At 36.1% G+C, this 15,062-nt stretch overlaps 1 protein-coding gene and 1 non-coding gene across 4 annotated transcripts in view; one reads left to right on the forward strand and one right to left on the reverse strand.

The window, feature by feature from the left end:
• The window catches only part of Nbea (neurobeachin), a 680,165-nt gene that overhangs the window by 642,356 nt on the left and 22,747 nt on the right, over positions 1-15,062 (forward strand). For all 3 annotated transcript variants that reach the window (XM_010623923.1, XM_010623924.1, XM_010623926.3), the window contains 5 exons: positions 4,413-4,502; positions 7,066-7,258; positions 8,895-8,966; positions 11,214-11,369; positions 12,203-12,373. In XM_010623923.1, the coding sequence (XP_010622225.1) occupies positions 4,413-4,502; positions 7,066-7,258; positions 8,895-8,966; positions 11,214-11,369; positions 12,203-12,373 (682 nt within the window). The remainder of the gene's footprint in view (positions 1-4,412; positions 4,503-7,065; positions 7,259-8,894; positions 8,967-11,213; positions 11,370-12,202; positions 12,374-15,062) is intronic.
• Positions 10,001-10,107, reverse strand: LOC117284709. The gene has a single exon (XR_004515776.1). It is a non-coding gene; the product is annotated as a U6 spliceosomal RNA (small nuclear RNA).

Below are 15,062 nucleotides of genomic sequence, written 5' to 3' on the forward strand. Positions count from 1 at the left end.
AGAGAGAGAGAGAGAGAGAGAGAGAGAGAAAGAGAGAGAGAGAAAGAAAGAAAAGAAAGAAAATGTTGGGTCCAAGAGAAATCATGTTTGTGGCCCTTGGGATGCCAATGTGTGACCTCACACTGAATGTAAACTTCTATGAGGTTAGGAATTATCTATTTTTGGGGAGATTGGGGTTATTTGAGGCAGGGTATCCCTTTGTTATTCAGGCTGGCCCTGAACTCATTATGTTGCCCTGGTTGGCCTTGAACTCACAGGGATCCTCCTGCCTCAGCCTCCCCTCCAGAGTGCTGGAATTATAGGTGTGCACCACCACTCCAAGCTCAGGAATTGTGTTTTGTTTGATAGCATCACAAATATCTAGAACTGGTACCTGGTATGTAGTAAGTGCTGAATAAATACACATTTTATGAATGAGTAAAGCTGGCATTGATCTCTGACCCATGTAAAACAATAAGAGAAATACTACTTCTGATAATACAGGAGGAGTCCACCTTTAAATTAGTTCTAAGTAGCTCTATATATATATATATACATATACATATGAGAAAATTATATATATTAAGGAGAAATTCTATAGAGAATAACATTGTTTCATGCTACTATCTAATTCCTATTAAATCTTCAAATTTCATCCCATGCCCTTTTTTTGGAAGTCCTGTTCCTAAGACCTGTGCTCCCCCTTCAGCTGTCACCTTTTGGACTTCCAGCACAGTCTGAGCCCGTGTCCACAGCAGCCCTTCCTCCCACTCTGGGTGCCAATGGACACCTCTTTTTTTCTTTTTTTATAAACATCCCAGGGCAGTCCACTGTCTGACTTTGTTTCCTTTGGCATAGAAAAAGCATTCAACAAATGTTTGCTAAGAACTTAATATTTTCTGGGGTGTTGGACTGGTTAAGTAAAAGACTCTTCATCTTCTCTGGTCTCTTTATTTTCCTTTTTCTAGATAGCTTTTGGTTTGGCACAAATACCCCATTTTATCCCCACTTCTGTATTCAGCAAATATTTTCAAATCCTGTTGTAACTGAACTGCACTCCTGACCTTCAGAGATTCACTGTGTGAGCAAGTAGACATGCACACATGATTTTGTGTGGAATTCCACAATGAAGAGGAAAATGTGCTGTGAGAATATGGAGGACATTCATTATGTATGGGGTCTGGGAAGCAAAGGGTTGAGCTCCATGCCCAAGGTTATCATCAGGGGAGGATTTTCTCTTACCTTGGGCATAACTCTCAGAACAACTTAATTGTCAAGATTCATGAATTGCAGAATTGGTTCTGCATTTCAGTGACAGCTCTCTCAGGCATGATACTTAACCTTCTTGACAATACATCAGTGGCTTGTAGGGAACAGGGAAAGGGGACATTACCAGAACCCCTGCAGTGAGTCCTGGTATCCTGTGATCCACAACAGCACAAAGCAAATTAAAGAAGTAAGACAGGAAATGAGACTTAGAAAAGAATCTGGGTTCTGGCCTGATCATTGCTGTTCCGGGCTTCAAAGACAAGGGCACCCTGAGCTTGCCATTATTTCTTGGGTTCATAGGGAGTAACAGATGACTCAGAGGGAGATGATAATGCTAAATTGATAAGGATCTTATAGTCAGAGGAAATATCAGATGTCTCTGAGAGTGGCGGTAATCCTAGGACCCATGAAGGTATTATGTTGATGAGGATCTTATGTTGATTAGGATGGTAAAATGAGCAAAGAGGTTCTTAGGACAGCAGGTGGGATGAGTTAAACTGATAAGGAATTTGTCCCTCCTCAGGTGAAAACTTCTACTGGGTTCTGAAACACCCAAGATGTCTTAGCTGATGTAATCTTGCCCTGAGCACCACAGCCTCACTGGACCATTGAGGTCTTAGCTGTGACCAGAGATAAAATGGAGTTATGTTTCGGTATGACATAGCCAGCCTGCAAAAAGACTAGGCCTCATACAGCCCTAATCATAATTTAACTGTGAAATGATTTTTTTTTCCAAAAAATTATGTAGAATGGCTCCTAACAGTGACTCCCTTAAAAGGGCAACAGAAAAAAGGTACAGGCACGAGTGAAAGAAAGTCAGTAGGTTTGATTTCCCAACCAAACATCTGATAATGACAAGAAGTAAAACTCAGAGGAGACGGTGCACTTTTTCAACATGTGAAATATTTTAAAATCAGAGGCAAGAAATACAAGGATTACAGAACAGCTAAAAAAAATAAATAGTGAAAACAGCTGAAAAATAAATTGCAATAAAATGCTTTGAGTCATAAAGTTATGTGATGGAGATCATAAGGAAGAGAGATTTGGTTTAATCAAAACAAAAACAAAGGTTCTATGCAGGGAATTGCTTGTCTTAATGAAGGGGTGAGATTGATCACAACTCCTGATTACACTGGAAGCCATTTAAGTACATGTGCCTCCTTGTTCTACTTCTATCCAAAAAGGATCAGGGATGAGACCTACTGAAGAGATCTATAAACAGTGCTGGAAATTATGTTAGCTTTATAACATTTTCTAATATAACCCTAATACTTCTTTCTTTTAAAAACAAAATTTAGTCATACAAAGTATGTTTGCTGATTCACCCCTTCAGCATTTAAAGCCTATTTAAGTACAAGTCACAGATCTGCACATTAGATGTGTTTAATTTTACTCCCAGCTCCCCACCCCCATGGGGTCCTTTCTTCTTGAGAAGTAAAACCACAGGCAAAAGTATCTACTACTGGAGTATCTATTACTTCATGATAGTGAAGCTAGCTGTTGGACATTTGCTAGCCAGGGGAGCTATAACAGTAAAGTTACTGCTTTTTCCTCCCCCAAATTCTCAATAGTTTATTGCTAATAATGTGAACCTAACCAGAAATGATCTCTCCCCGCTTTTATAATCATAAATCTTGCACTGGAGAGAAAAAGCATGATGATATTTATATGAATATAATTTTAAAAGTCACACTTTGCATATGAGTGGACATCATACAATGTATACATTAGAGTTGGACAACACTTAGAGATTTAATAATTCATCCCATTGCCTCTGCACATTTATGCCATTGCTAAAATATGTTGGATAATGATGCTTTCATGTTTAATATTGCTAATAAATTTGGAAATCCACATTTTCTTGAAATGCAGTCTATGAGGATGGATGATTAAATTTAAGTACTTTATAAGTGAAAATTGTAGATAGCAGTGCAATTAGTGGTGGTTCTCTATCGAGAACCATCTACCAACTTACCTGCACTCCTTTGCGCACTCAGCAGTGGTTTTCATATTTCACTTTTATGTGCAACCAAATTGCACACGATTTTAGGGATAAAATTTAGCATGGTAACAGAATAATGATCACAGTAAATATTATGCTTCTTCTTGTTGACTTAAATTACATACAATGCAGTACTTTCAAAAAAATATTTTAGTCTAGCTTAATAGGTTGAAATACTTTGTCTATAGAAGGTATGTACAGAAGAAATAATTGAGAGTCTAATATGATTATCTCCAACACATATACAAAAGATATATTGGAAGGTCCAGACAGTTTGAAGTCTAAATTATTTTTATTTCTTGGAAGGCTTAAAAATCTCATTAATATTTCTATCTGATAGGTTTTAATGTAATAGCATAAAGCTCAGAATACCCAAAGAATGCTTTCCTTTTTGAATGTGTTTTCTCTAAAATTTCAGGAAAAAATATTTGAGAGAAATGAATATGTACCTTATAAATAACATTCCAGAGTTAATCTTAAAAAAGTTTGGTAAAATATATTTTTATAATAGAAATTTGCCATACTTATTTTTATAAATGTCTTAATGTTCTTTCTACTAGTTGCCCTCTGAAATGATTGGTGTTTTGTTTGTTTGTTTTTGTTTTTTGTTTTTGGTATGGGGATCAAACTTGGGTCCTATGCACTTGTAAGGCAGGCACTGGCACCACTGAGCTAAATCCCTGGCCCACTTCTGAAATGATTGGAGTGTATTACTTTCATAATTTTATTTTGTAACAAAGGTGGACTTTATGTCTCATTTTCTCTTCCTTAAGGATCCAGAAATTCATTTCATTAGAGATCCCCATACTTTCCTCCTTACAATGGACTTTATTAAGGTATATTTGTTGTATTTAGTGTTAAAAAATATTCATTATTCTTTAGCTGCCTGCATGAACTCACAGATTAGCATTTCCACATTTAACCCCAGCTTCTGGTAATAAGAATACAGACATGGTTAACTGAAGCATGTTTGGAAGAGAAGCAAAGCTTGTCTACAAAATACTAACACTTGGATGATTCTGTACCCTGAGAAAATAGCACCTGGTGAATTTTCTGGACTTTTTTCATGGCTGATTTGGGATACACTTGCATTGTCAAAGAATATGTTGACCTCTGTCTTTGATGCATATTGATTATGACAGTCACCCTCCTTGCCCTGCAGGCCATGGAGACACAGATACAGAACTTTGGACAGACGCCATCTCAGTTGCTCATTGAGCCACATCCACCTCGGAGCTCTGCCATGCACCTGGTAAGACATCAGTGTGTGAGTTCTTTCCTTTGTACCTGGGAATACAGCAAATAGTGATTTTAGCAGCATTTTTAAAGGCTTCTGCATTTTTTGGTTACCTCGTCAGCTGAAGAACGTACTGATATCCCAGGGAGAAATACAGAAGGGAGTATAACTCTCATATTTTAGCCCTGCATATTGAACTAGTCCAGATTTGGAGTCACAAAAACAGCCATCTTTTCTGTCTGTGTATGCCTATACACAAACTCATTCATGCACACACAGGCTTTCAGACACATGCTGGCACCAACTTAAATCAGATTTGTAAATTGCAGTGAAAATGTAAACAATATGATAGCATCAAATTTAATTTCAGGGGGCAGGATGAGGTAAGGAAAATAGTTCATTATAAGAAAGGGAAAGAAATGCAGAGGTAACTCACGACCCCTGCAGAGAGACTGTCAAACAAAGTGGTTAAGAGTAAGGGCCAGGAGCCAGATACAGACCAAAGAGCATCCCTACCACTAACTCTGTTCAATGACTTGGCAAGATATTTAACCCCTTTGTGTTCACATTTCAGCGTTTGTGACACAGAGGTAAAAATCAGTCATTAAGAGTATAACAACACACTCCTCAACAGCTCTTAGACTAGTACAAGATCTCAATAAATGTTAGCTGCTATCCTTATCCTTAGTACTCATGCTAAACCTTTGTTCTTATTTTGCAAAGGAAAAATTCATGTTCTTTCACTTTAATCTAAATGTAAAAGTCCATTTTCATGACAAAACAGTCTCTTTTCAGTTTATCAGTACATTTTTCAATACACATTTCCCTCTTTAACTTAAGGTAAAACATTTTCTGAGGAACTTCCTTAGAATGTATTTTTTAAACTCTGATTTTTCACAAATTTTTGGTAAAAATGCTTGTAGGTTGAAAACATTTCCAAAACAAACCACAGTTCATCAGTTTCTCTCTCCCACCATCAAGTCAAACAATTTTGGAACACAGAGTTCTGGAATACTGTCCATAATATATTTATAAATAAATTTATAAACTTGTTATTTCTGTGATGAGGATTGTTCATGCTTTTTATTTCACAAATTATTCAATTATTTAACAAATTTTTATTGAGTCCCTTCTGTGTGTCAGATGTATGTTAATACATTGGAGGCACAGAAGAAACACACATTCCCTATACCGCCATAGACTCACAGAGAAATGCACCAGTAAACGTGCTTGTTCTAAACCATCTTTTTTCCTCTCTGTAATAGCTCAGCCAAACAGCTGCAGCCCCCTTGATCAGTCACTAATGGATGTTTGTGCCTGCAGTTGGTCCTTCTGTGTATAAAACGGGAAGGTTTGCACCAAGTGCAGGCTCCTCCCAGAGAAGCCCTCAGCCACAGCACAGACCTGGAGATGTGGCCTCAGAGCCTCACCCTTCAAGATGAAGTCTTTTTAATAAACTGTCCAAGAGAATATCTCTAACACTTTATTTTATGAACTTTATGAAATTTTATTTTTAGCAGAAGAGTTTTATTTCCGCCTTTGTTTTCTCTATTTAATAATAATAAAAATAGTTATCCTGGAGGAATGCCCCCAGTCAGAATTCATTACTTTCCTCAGGGAAATTGTTGGAGGCAAAAATGGCATGGAGCTATTTAAAAAGATAATCTAAGCTCTCTAAGTTCATGTTATAGAAGATTCACATATATAGGAAGCAATTACAAAATGTATGTGAAAGCCAAATAAAGATAATTTCCAATATCCTTATTTTATGTTTTTTATATAGCACTGACAGTGCTTTGTAGTACTGATAGTGTCTACTGCCTGTCAAGTCATATACTAACTGTTTTAGAGGCAAAGTCTACAAAAAGGAGGAGGGCTGGGGATTTAGCTCAGTGGTTCTGCCGCCTGCCTCTGAAGCATAGGGACTCGAGTTCGATCTCTGGTACCAAAAAAACAGAAAAAAATTTTTAATTTAATTTTAAAAGGAGGAAAAGTGTTGGGCTTCTGTAAGAAGGGGCAAGGAGGCATAAACCATAGTCAGTCAGTCAGCACTGGAGCAGAAATTGTGCAGAACCCTGACAGGGGAGCACTCAGGCTGCTTTATGGAGGCTATTATATTTTAATTATTTAGACTGTAGTCAGGACCCCAGATCAGCCAGATAGAAATGAAGGTATCAATCAGTACACTTTGTATTACATGTAAACAGTATCAATCACTGATTAACTCATTTTTCCATATTTTTTAATTGCACTGAACAATTACGTTACATCTTGTGGCCATATCTATACGCTTACTTTCTGAATGGCCATCTAGCCATATTCAAATCTAGGCTGTTAATAATCCTGTATCCTGTGCCAGTGACTTCACAGAGTTCCTGACCTCTTCTCTCTGTGCCATCATTGAGTGAAAGCTGCTCTATTTGGGGCAGGCAAGGGCCAGGAGGACAGTTCAAATTGCTTGGCTTTCCCTGCCTGTGTCATGCTAGCTTCATCTGTTTTAACCTCCTTCTTCCCAGACCTTCCACTAACTGTGTTATCCCTTTTGTTCCCTCTGTTCCCTTCCCTTTCTACTCAACAGTGTTTCCTTCCACAGAGCCCACTCATGTTTAAAGATCAGATGCAACAGGATGTGATCATGGTGCTGAAGTTTCCATCTAATTCTCCGGTAACCCATGTGGCTGCCAACACCCTTCCCCACCTGACCATCCCTGCAGTGGTGACAGTGACCTGCAGCAGACTGTTTGCAGTGAATAGGTGGCACAATACAGTAGGTACGTGGCCCTGAGCAAGGCACTTCTAAAGAGTTAAGAAGGTGTGCTGGCATAGCTCACAGTCCATATTATTTACAGGATACCAGCAGAATAGATCACTGATCTGATCTGTCTCACTCACTGCAGCTGTGTTAGTGGCTCACAGCAGGCCTGGTTCTTGATTACTAGTACAGTGATAGTACAGTTAATAGTACAATTGCCTTGCAAACTTTCACAGGTACACTGTGTCAGACTTTGTTGGCTTACAAATGAATACAACTTAGCAACAATTCTCCTGGAACTCATTCATAAGTGGGGGACTTACTGTACCTACTTGGTTAATGGGAGCAGTTTTGCAAATACTTCAGGTCCTCCCACTCTGTTCTATCACTGCATCCCTCCCCAACTTCACTTTATCACATATTAAACAAAAGTGAGTTTGAATTTGGATTTTTCAGGTAATCTCTTGAAATCCTCTCTCTTTCTTCAGCATTTTTTTTTAGTGAGTATGTGAGACCATTATGTATGTATCAAGTAGACTTAAGCACTCGAAATCCCACAGCAGTGAACAAGACAGACACCATTGTGGGGCATATCTTTTGAGTGATTTCACATGTGTTTTCTCCAAACTCTTCTCTGAAAATTTTAGCTAGTACATCTTGAAGTGATATACTGCTGTCACAGAAATGTAGACATATTGCTACTTCTTTAACCAGAGCAGAAGTGGATGTGACCAAATGATTTAGTTGGTCCAGATCTTACTGGAAGCGCCAGGACTCCCACTGTCTCCAGGACTGAACAGATGAGCCATGCTGAATTAACCCAGATCTTGCTTTTCTATTGACTTCTCCCTTACTCTGAAAAGACAGTGATTTGTACCTTAGTTTTATCTCCCAAGAGTTTCTCAATGTACCTATTTTATGGCTATTGGTGATTTATCAACATGGGGTAGCAGTGCTTCCATTCAGTCAGAAGTATGCAGCACATATTTAAGGAAAAATATATTAATTTCATTATTCACAGGAGTCTTAAACTCTAAAAATGTTTTGCACTGAGAGAAAACTATAAAAGGCTGAATTTTTCTTCAAAATTGATCAAAAGTATTACTTTATAATCACAGGTGAAAAATTAGGACTAATTAACTAAGGCCTAACAGTTAATCCCCTGAAAGTAGCTTTTAGTGCAATTAAGATCTTAAGTGTGACCCATGTTTATACCTTCATTTATCAGATGACAAACTGAAAGAGCAACACTTGGGTGGGAAGCCCAGCTTCTTCACTGTCCTGCTCTAGAGAAGCCTGGTTCCTGCAATCACCATTTCTGCCTGGAACCATGGCCTTTTGTTAGATTTCAGGGTTATTGGTTGGTTACCTGGTGACCTTAGCTTTCTGAGTTCAAGAGATGTTAAGATCCTCAGTTTTATCCAGCTTTTTATCACTTTTTCCAGCTTTCTACATCTTAAGTAAAACTTGAAATCTCTCGTGATGATTTTTTAAGATTGTCTCCAAAATCCCAACATATGACTGAACCATCTTTTAAATAATCTGCCAAATTTTAAATCAGTATGTATTTTGTGCAATCATCATAAAACAGTGTTTGTTAGAAAATTCTTTTCTGTTAATTTTATAGTAATTTTTCTGTCTCCTGAAATATTTAGGTCTCAGAGGAGCTCCAGGATACTCCTTGGATCAAGCCCATCATCTTCCCATTGAAATGGACCCATTAATTGGTATATTTATAAACAAAATTTTAACTTCATGGACACTGAGTGTTCACATATTCTTATGTGGCTGTTTTTCGTAAAAGATAGTTGAATAATATTTTTTCTGCTGCAAAAAATGTGCAAATAAAACCTAATTATCATCAAAGAGTTGTGCAAAAACACTGTTATCAAAAAGCTGTGCAAATAATAATATGCCATCTGAGAACTTTTTGCTATTAAAGCAATTATTTGTCATCCTCTTATTATTTTAGGTGACTTAAATTTATTATAAACAAAGTAACTAGTTATAAACTGCTCTGTGTTTCAGCCTAAAGTATTCTGAACTCAGTAGCATTTAAAATACAGTACAAGGATTCAAAGAGAGTATTAAAGGATATTAATACTGAAAAAAATTTTTCCAGAAATGTGTTTGACAAAGTTTAACTTAAAAAAATTAGCATGAATTTTCAACTCTGAAGCTATAATTGAGCTATAATTGTTTGTGACAGATATTTAAAATACTTTAAATAAGCACATATACTTATACATAGTAGTCATATGATCCAGAGCAAGCCCCTTTAATCTTTTTTTTTTTTTTTTTTTTTTTTTTTTTTTTTTTTTTTTTTTTTTTTTTTTTTTTTTTTTTTTTTTTTTTTTTTTTTTTTTGGTACTGGGGATCAAACTCCAAGGCAGACAGTAGAACCACTGAGCTAAATCCCTAGCCCAAGCCCTTTTAATCTTTCTAGGCTTCTCAGTGTCATATATATGGGATGGTTTATAATAATGTTTATTCTATACATCTTGTAGGATCATTTAGAAAATTAAATTTTAAAAAACCTGAAGCTGCTTTGAAAATTATTAAACTATATACAAATTATGTTGTTTACTGTTAGATTAATTCAGCTTTCACTTTTGAATTGACAGAGAAAAGGTGTAGCTATTTCTGTTAGTTACTTATCCCATATACAAAATATTTACATGTCTTGAGAAGAAAAGAGGCTTAGGAGTGGGAATACTTTTTTTGTAGGAGAGGTTTGTTTGAAGAAATATTACAACATATAAAAAATATGGAACGCTTCATAAATTTGCATGTCATCCTTGTGCAGGGGCCATACTAATCTTCTCTGTATCGTTCCAATTCTAGTATATGTGCTGCTGAAGCAAGCACAGGAGTGGGAATATTTTTCAAGGCTAGCCTAGCTATCCTCTGTCCAACAGACATTGACAGTGAAATACACAGGTAGTGTGTAACTATGAAAAAATTAATAGATCTGTTCTGATTTTCAAGGAAAAATTACATAGTTTTCCAGGGACACAGGACTTTTGTTTGTCATTCCTTTACAGTTTTTCTAAGTACAATTTTTCCTTTATTGTTTACCTTCCCAGTAATTATTTCTATAATGATTGTGCATACCTTCAAATACTGTAGTAGCACTTAGATTTAATCAGTGTTAGAGTGGTTGTGGTGACCTTCTACATCTGCATTTTCTGTTTAAGAATTCCGACCAGGGATTTCTCCTGAAAGGATTGTGTAGCTTAAGGGACAGGCTGGCATCCAGACAGGCACTGGGGAAATCAGCTGTGTCTCTGAGTTCCTGACTTTATTCAGATGCAATCCCAGTGCTACACACTGATTCTTTGCCTGTCTCTTTCCTCCCCGATTTCTCTCCCACCGTTTTTATTCTTCTCTTCCCCTGGCAACCCATTCTGGAAAGCCTTCTGTTTGTTGATGGTCCAGGTGCTTAGAGCTGCTGACCTAAAGCTCCCTGTGGGACTTCCCACCTAATAACATCCCTTGCTCAATCTCTACCCTCTTGTTTTCACACAAATTGTAAATGCCATTGGAAAATGACAGATTGGGGCAAATATTAATATGTCTTTTTCTTATGTAACATACTCTACATTATATCCTTTATCTGGTTCTTATTGAGTACTAATAAGGTTGTGCATAGCAGACACTTATAGAATTAAATTCATTTAAGTAGTTTTCAATTCATTGTCTTGAATTCTTCATACTGTTTGTATTTATTGCTGGTGGAAGACCTTAAATTTCTGGCATAGTTTTAAAATATATAATATAATATGGTTCATACATAATCATTGCTACAAAGTAAATTCATATTCCTCAAAGGAAAATGTCAAAAATCTTTAAAATGTGTAGCTTTAAATAGATACAGTTAGATAGGGGAAGTACAAAAGTTTTGTTTTTCTTTTTATGAGTGCTTGGTGAAACTCTTTTGGAACTTTTAAAAAACTCTTTCTATTTATTTTTAGCCAACAACTCTGGTGTGAACAAGCGGCAGATCACAGACCTTGTGGACCAGAGTATACAAATCAATGCACACTGTTTTGTGGTCACAGCGGATAATCGGTATATTCTTATCTGTGGATTCTGGGATAAGAGCTTCAGAGTTTATTCTACAGAAACAGGTAATCTTAACTATAAAACAGCTTATTCTCTTCTGTGTGTGTGTGTGATATTAAAACCAGAGCTTAATATGAGACCGTACTTAGTGGTATAGGCATTTCCATCATTTGCCAACTTTGATTAATGGTTATAATTTGAATTTAATGTTCATATTATAGGCTAAATAAATTTAATTCTATCCCTTCTGAATTTTAGCATGATTCCTGAGTTCATAGGAAAAATGGGGCTGTTGCTCCTTCACTAAATTCATGTCCAGTAAAAGACCTTAGCAGGGCATAATGGTGCATGCCTATAATCCCTACACTCTGGCAGGCTGGGGCAAGAGAATTGCAAACCCAGACCGGGCAATTTAGTGACTTAGTGAGGCCCTGTCTCAAAATACAAAATTCTAAAAGGGTGAGGGGGGGAAAAGGAACTAGAGATGTAGCTCAGTGTAAAGGCCCTGGGTTCAATCCTTAGTACCACCAAAAAAATAAAAACATGACATATCACGTAAAGGTACAAATTTCCAATGATGATTATCATCAGATTGTATACCTAAAATGTACCAATAAATTTAATGAATAAAAAAACATAAATAAACAAAAACCCTTGAAGTTCTTACTGTGGTAAAACTCATGTAAATAATCATGATTTTATAAGATTTGTTCGTAAAAATTTCAAGTAACATTCTTGTATCCATTGGAAGCAAAAAGGCACTTGTAGTTAGATAATAATTTTCTTATAAAGTCGATGCTATATAGATTCACTTTTCACAAATCTAGTAAAATAAAGTCAAGCTTGTTACCATCTAAATAAAGACAGTAAATTAAATGAAACTGTTCTTTCTGTGTAGGAAAATTGACTCAGATTGTGTTTGGCCACTGGGACGTGGTGACATGCTTGGCCAGATCTGAGTCGTACATTGGTGGGGACTGCTACATTGTGTCTGGGTCTCGGGATGCCACCTTGCTTCTCTGGTACTGGAGTGGGCGGCACCATATCATAGGCGACAACCCCAACAGCAGTGAGTATCTATCTACAGTTGACCTGTCAGACTATAAATCCACTAAAGAGATTTTGCTTTTTGATTTCCTGAATCGTTTTCTTAAGACTGTAAGGATTTTAAATATAAAAGGTTAAGTGAAAAAAAAATCTTACTGGAAATTGAACACAGTGTCCCAAGTGTAAAATTAGAAACTACTATCACTTACAACCTAGAGAGACTGCCAAGATCCCCTCAGACTGAGCTGCTCAGCTGCCTTTCCACTACCCAGACTCCCCACACTTCAGAAACTTCACCTGGTCCATTTAAGCCTTGTGCTTTTTCTGAGCTGAATATAATATCAGTCTTTCTCTGAATTTCCATGAGATTTTATTTCTGTCTCAGTTAAACTTCTTCCTACCATATAGTATAGTGAATATCTCCATTTATTCATATACTGCCAGTGGTTGGATATCCCCTTTGGATTAGGCATTGAGGATGCAAACACTGAATAAAGTAAGTTGTCTTCTTTGGAATACTTCTTCAACTATATTTTTATTCACCAGTGTTCCCTGAGATATCTGTAGGAAAAGAAGAGAGGCTCTCTAGTAAAACAATTTGGGAAAGCCTTGCATATACTATTAACTTTCTATGTAAGCTCTGAAAGTCCTACACAATAAACTTGCTGATTTTATTTGTTTAACTGTCTTTCAAACATATTTTTATCCATTGAACTTTGTGTGCATATATGAGCAAGTATTAGTCCTTGAACTGTTCTCCTGAGAAAACACTGAATTAGATCATGAATGTCTCTGAGTCCTGACATAATGACACACACAAGGGGTAAATATTAAGTAATAAATGTGCCAGATAAGAGATGGCCTAGAAATAATTATTAATTACTAAGCTTTCAATAGTTCAGATGTATTATTTCCTATAAAATATACAATGACTTTTTTGAAGTGTTAAAAATGCAAGCACATAAGCCAAATTATTCAAATTGCAATTCATACATCAATCACAACTTCAAAATGTGGATTTAGAATATCGATGACAGCAGAGATATAATTAGTCTACCCCAGGAGCCCTGTGTATTGAAACTGATCTACTCTGAGAGTAGATAAGAAATCTACAAAATGCCATGTTCCAGCTGTGTGGCTGGAGGCTGCTTCCCTCCGGTGCTGGCTGTGAGATAACTGAGGATGGAGGTGAACTGCACACCTGCCCTGCAAGTTTCACGGCCTCCCCCAATTCATAACACATTGTGCAGAAAAGGGAGCTGGCTTTTGATGAACAGGAGCAAAGGCTCCATCATAGTGCAAGAGCAACAAGAAATAGATGCTTTGAAGAAGCTACTGGGATGTTGAACTAGATGGAACAAATGACATGAAGTTTTGTTTTTGTTGCCCATAACTAGAGTTGAAAAACAGAGGATTGAGAAACTAAAAGTGTATTGTAAAGAAACATCTCTTGGTATAAAGAGAAAGTGAGTATATTAAATATGTACTTCTGCACTAAATTATGAACTGGGATGTGATACTGATTTAAAGGGAAAATATTCAGTGTAGCTGGATTTCCATCCAGTTCAAGTAATTATTTGCCAACTCTACACTATTAATAAACATCCTAGTCTAAATACTTAACATCTTTATTTACTCTTCCAAAACCTTGTCTCTAAAAATGTTTTAATCTGTAGGAGAATTCTATACATAGGGCTTTATGCGTTGGCGTGTATACACATGCATATAGTACACTTGACCCACCAGTTGGGCTTTATATTACATTATCACACATGTATATAAAACATATATATAAATATATATTTCATCTTAAAGTATTTTCACATATTTCCAATCTTTCTTTATTGCCACAGTAATGTAGCAGTCCTTAAAGATAGGGGCCAGGAATTTAGCTTAATGTTTCCACCACCTGCCTCACAAGCTCAAGGTACTGAGTTCAATCCCCAGTACCAATAAATAAATAAAGTTCAATTAGGCATCAAGTATAATATCTTACATATATTGACAAAAATTATAAATCTGTTAGAAAAAAATTTAAAGAAATAGAAGAGAGCTTTAAATCTAATAGTCACCAAATTCAAAATTTAGCTTACAAATAACCAAATATTATTTTCCCAAAAGGGGATTTATTTCTTAAAAGCTGCCATCTAGTAGCAGGGATAAGATATTTTTAATAATGTACTGCTATAAAAGAAAGAATTTTGCTTGGGGGAGAGAGATAAAATAGTTTATTTAAAAAAAGGAATTTTAAGGAAAAATGTTAAATGATAGTAATTATCTGGATTAACTGTATTCTCATGATCTTTTTAAACAGAAAAATGGTTGACTGTCCCTTGTAACTATGATCCATCAGTTAGCAGAAAAAGTTAACTATAATGCTAAATGTTTAAAGTTCCTTACAGCAGGAGCTGTGGAAATACAAATTGTTTATATTAATCCTTATGAACAAAACCATGAATATTATATTTATTGTAAAACATTACTTTATTAAAGCCTTACAGCCAAAATATCCTTAAGAAGTTGTAACAGATGATTATCAATCTGTATTTTTCAGTATTGCCTCCATATATAAGAATTCATTTCTTTATCAGAAGCTCATCATCAAGGGCTGGGGATTTAGCTCAGTGCTTCTGCCACCTGCACTACAAGCACAAGATCCCAAGTTTGATCCCTGGTATCAAAAAAAAAAAAAAAAAAAAAAAAAAAAAAAA

The sequence above is a fragment of the Fukomys damarensis genome, unplaced genomic scaffold (genome assembly GCF_012274545.1).
Source record: "Fukomys damarensis isolate Sample0158 unplaced genomic scaffold, DMR_v1.0_HiC HiC_scaffold_38, whole genome shotgun sequence".
NCBI lineage: Eukaryota > Metazoa > Chordata > Mammalia > Rodentia > Bathyergidae > Fukomys > Fukomys damarensis.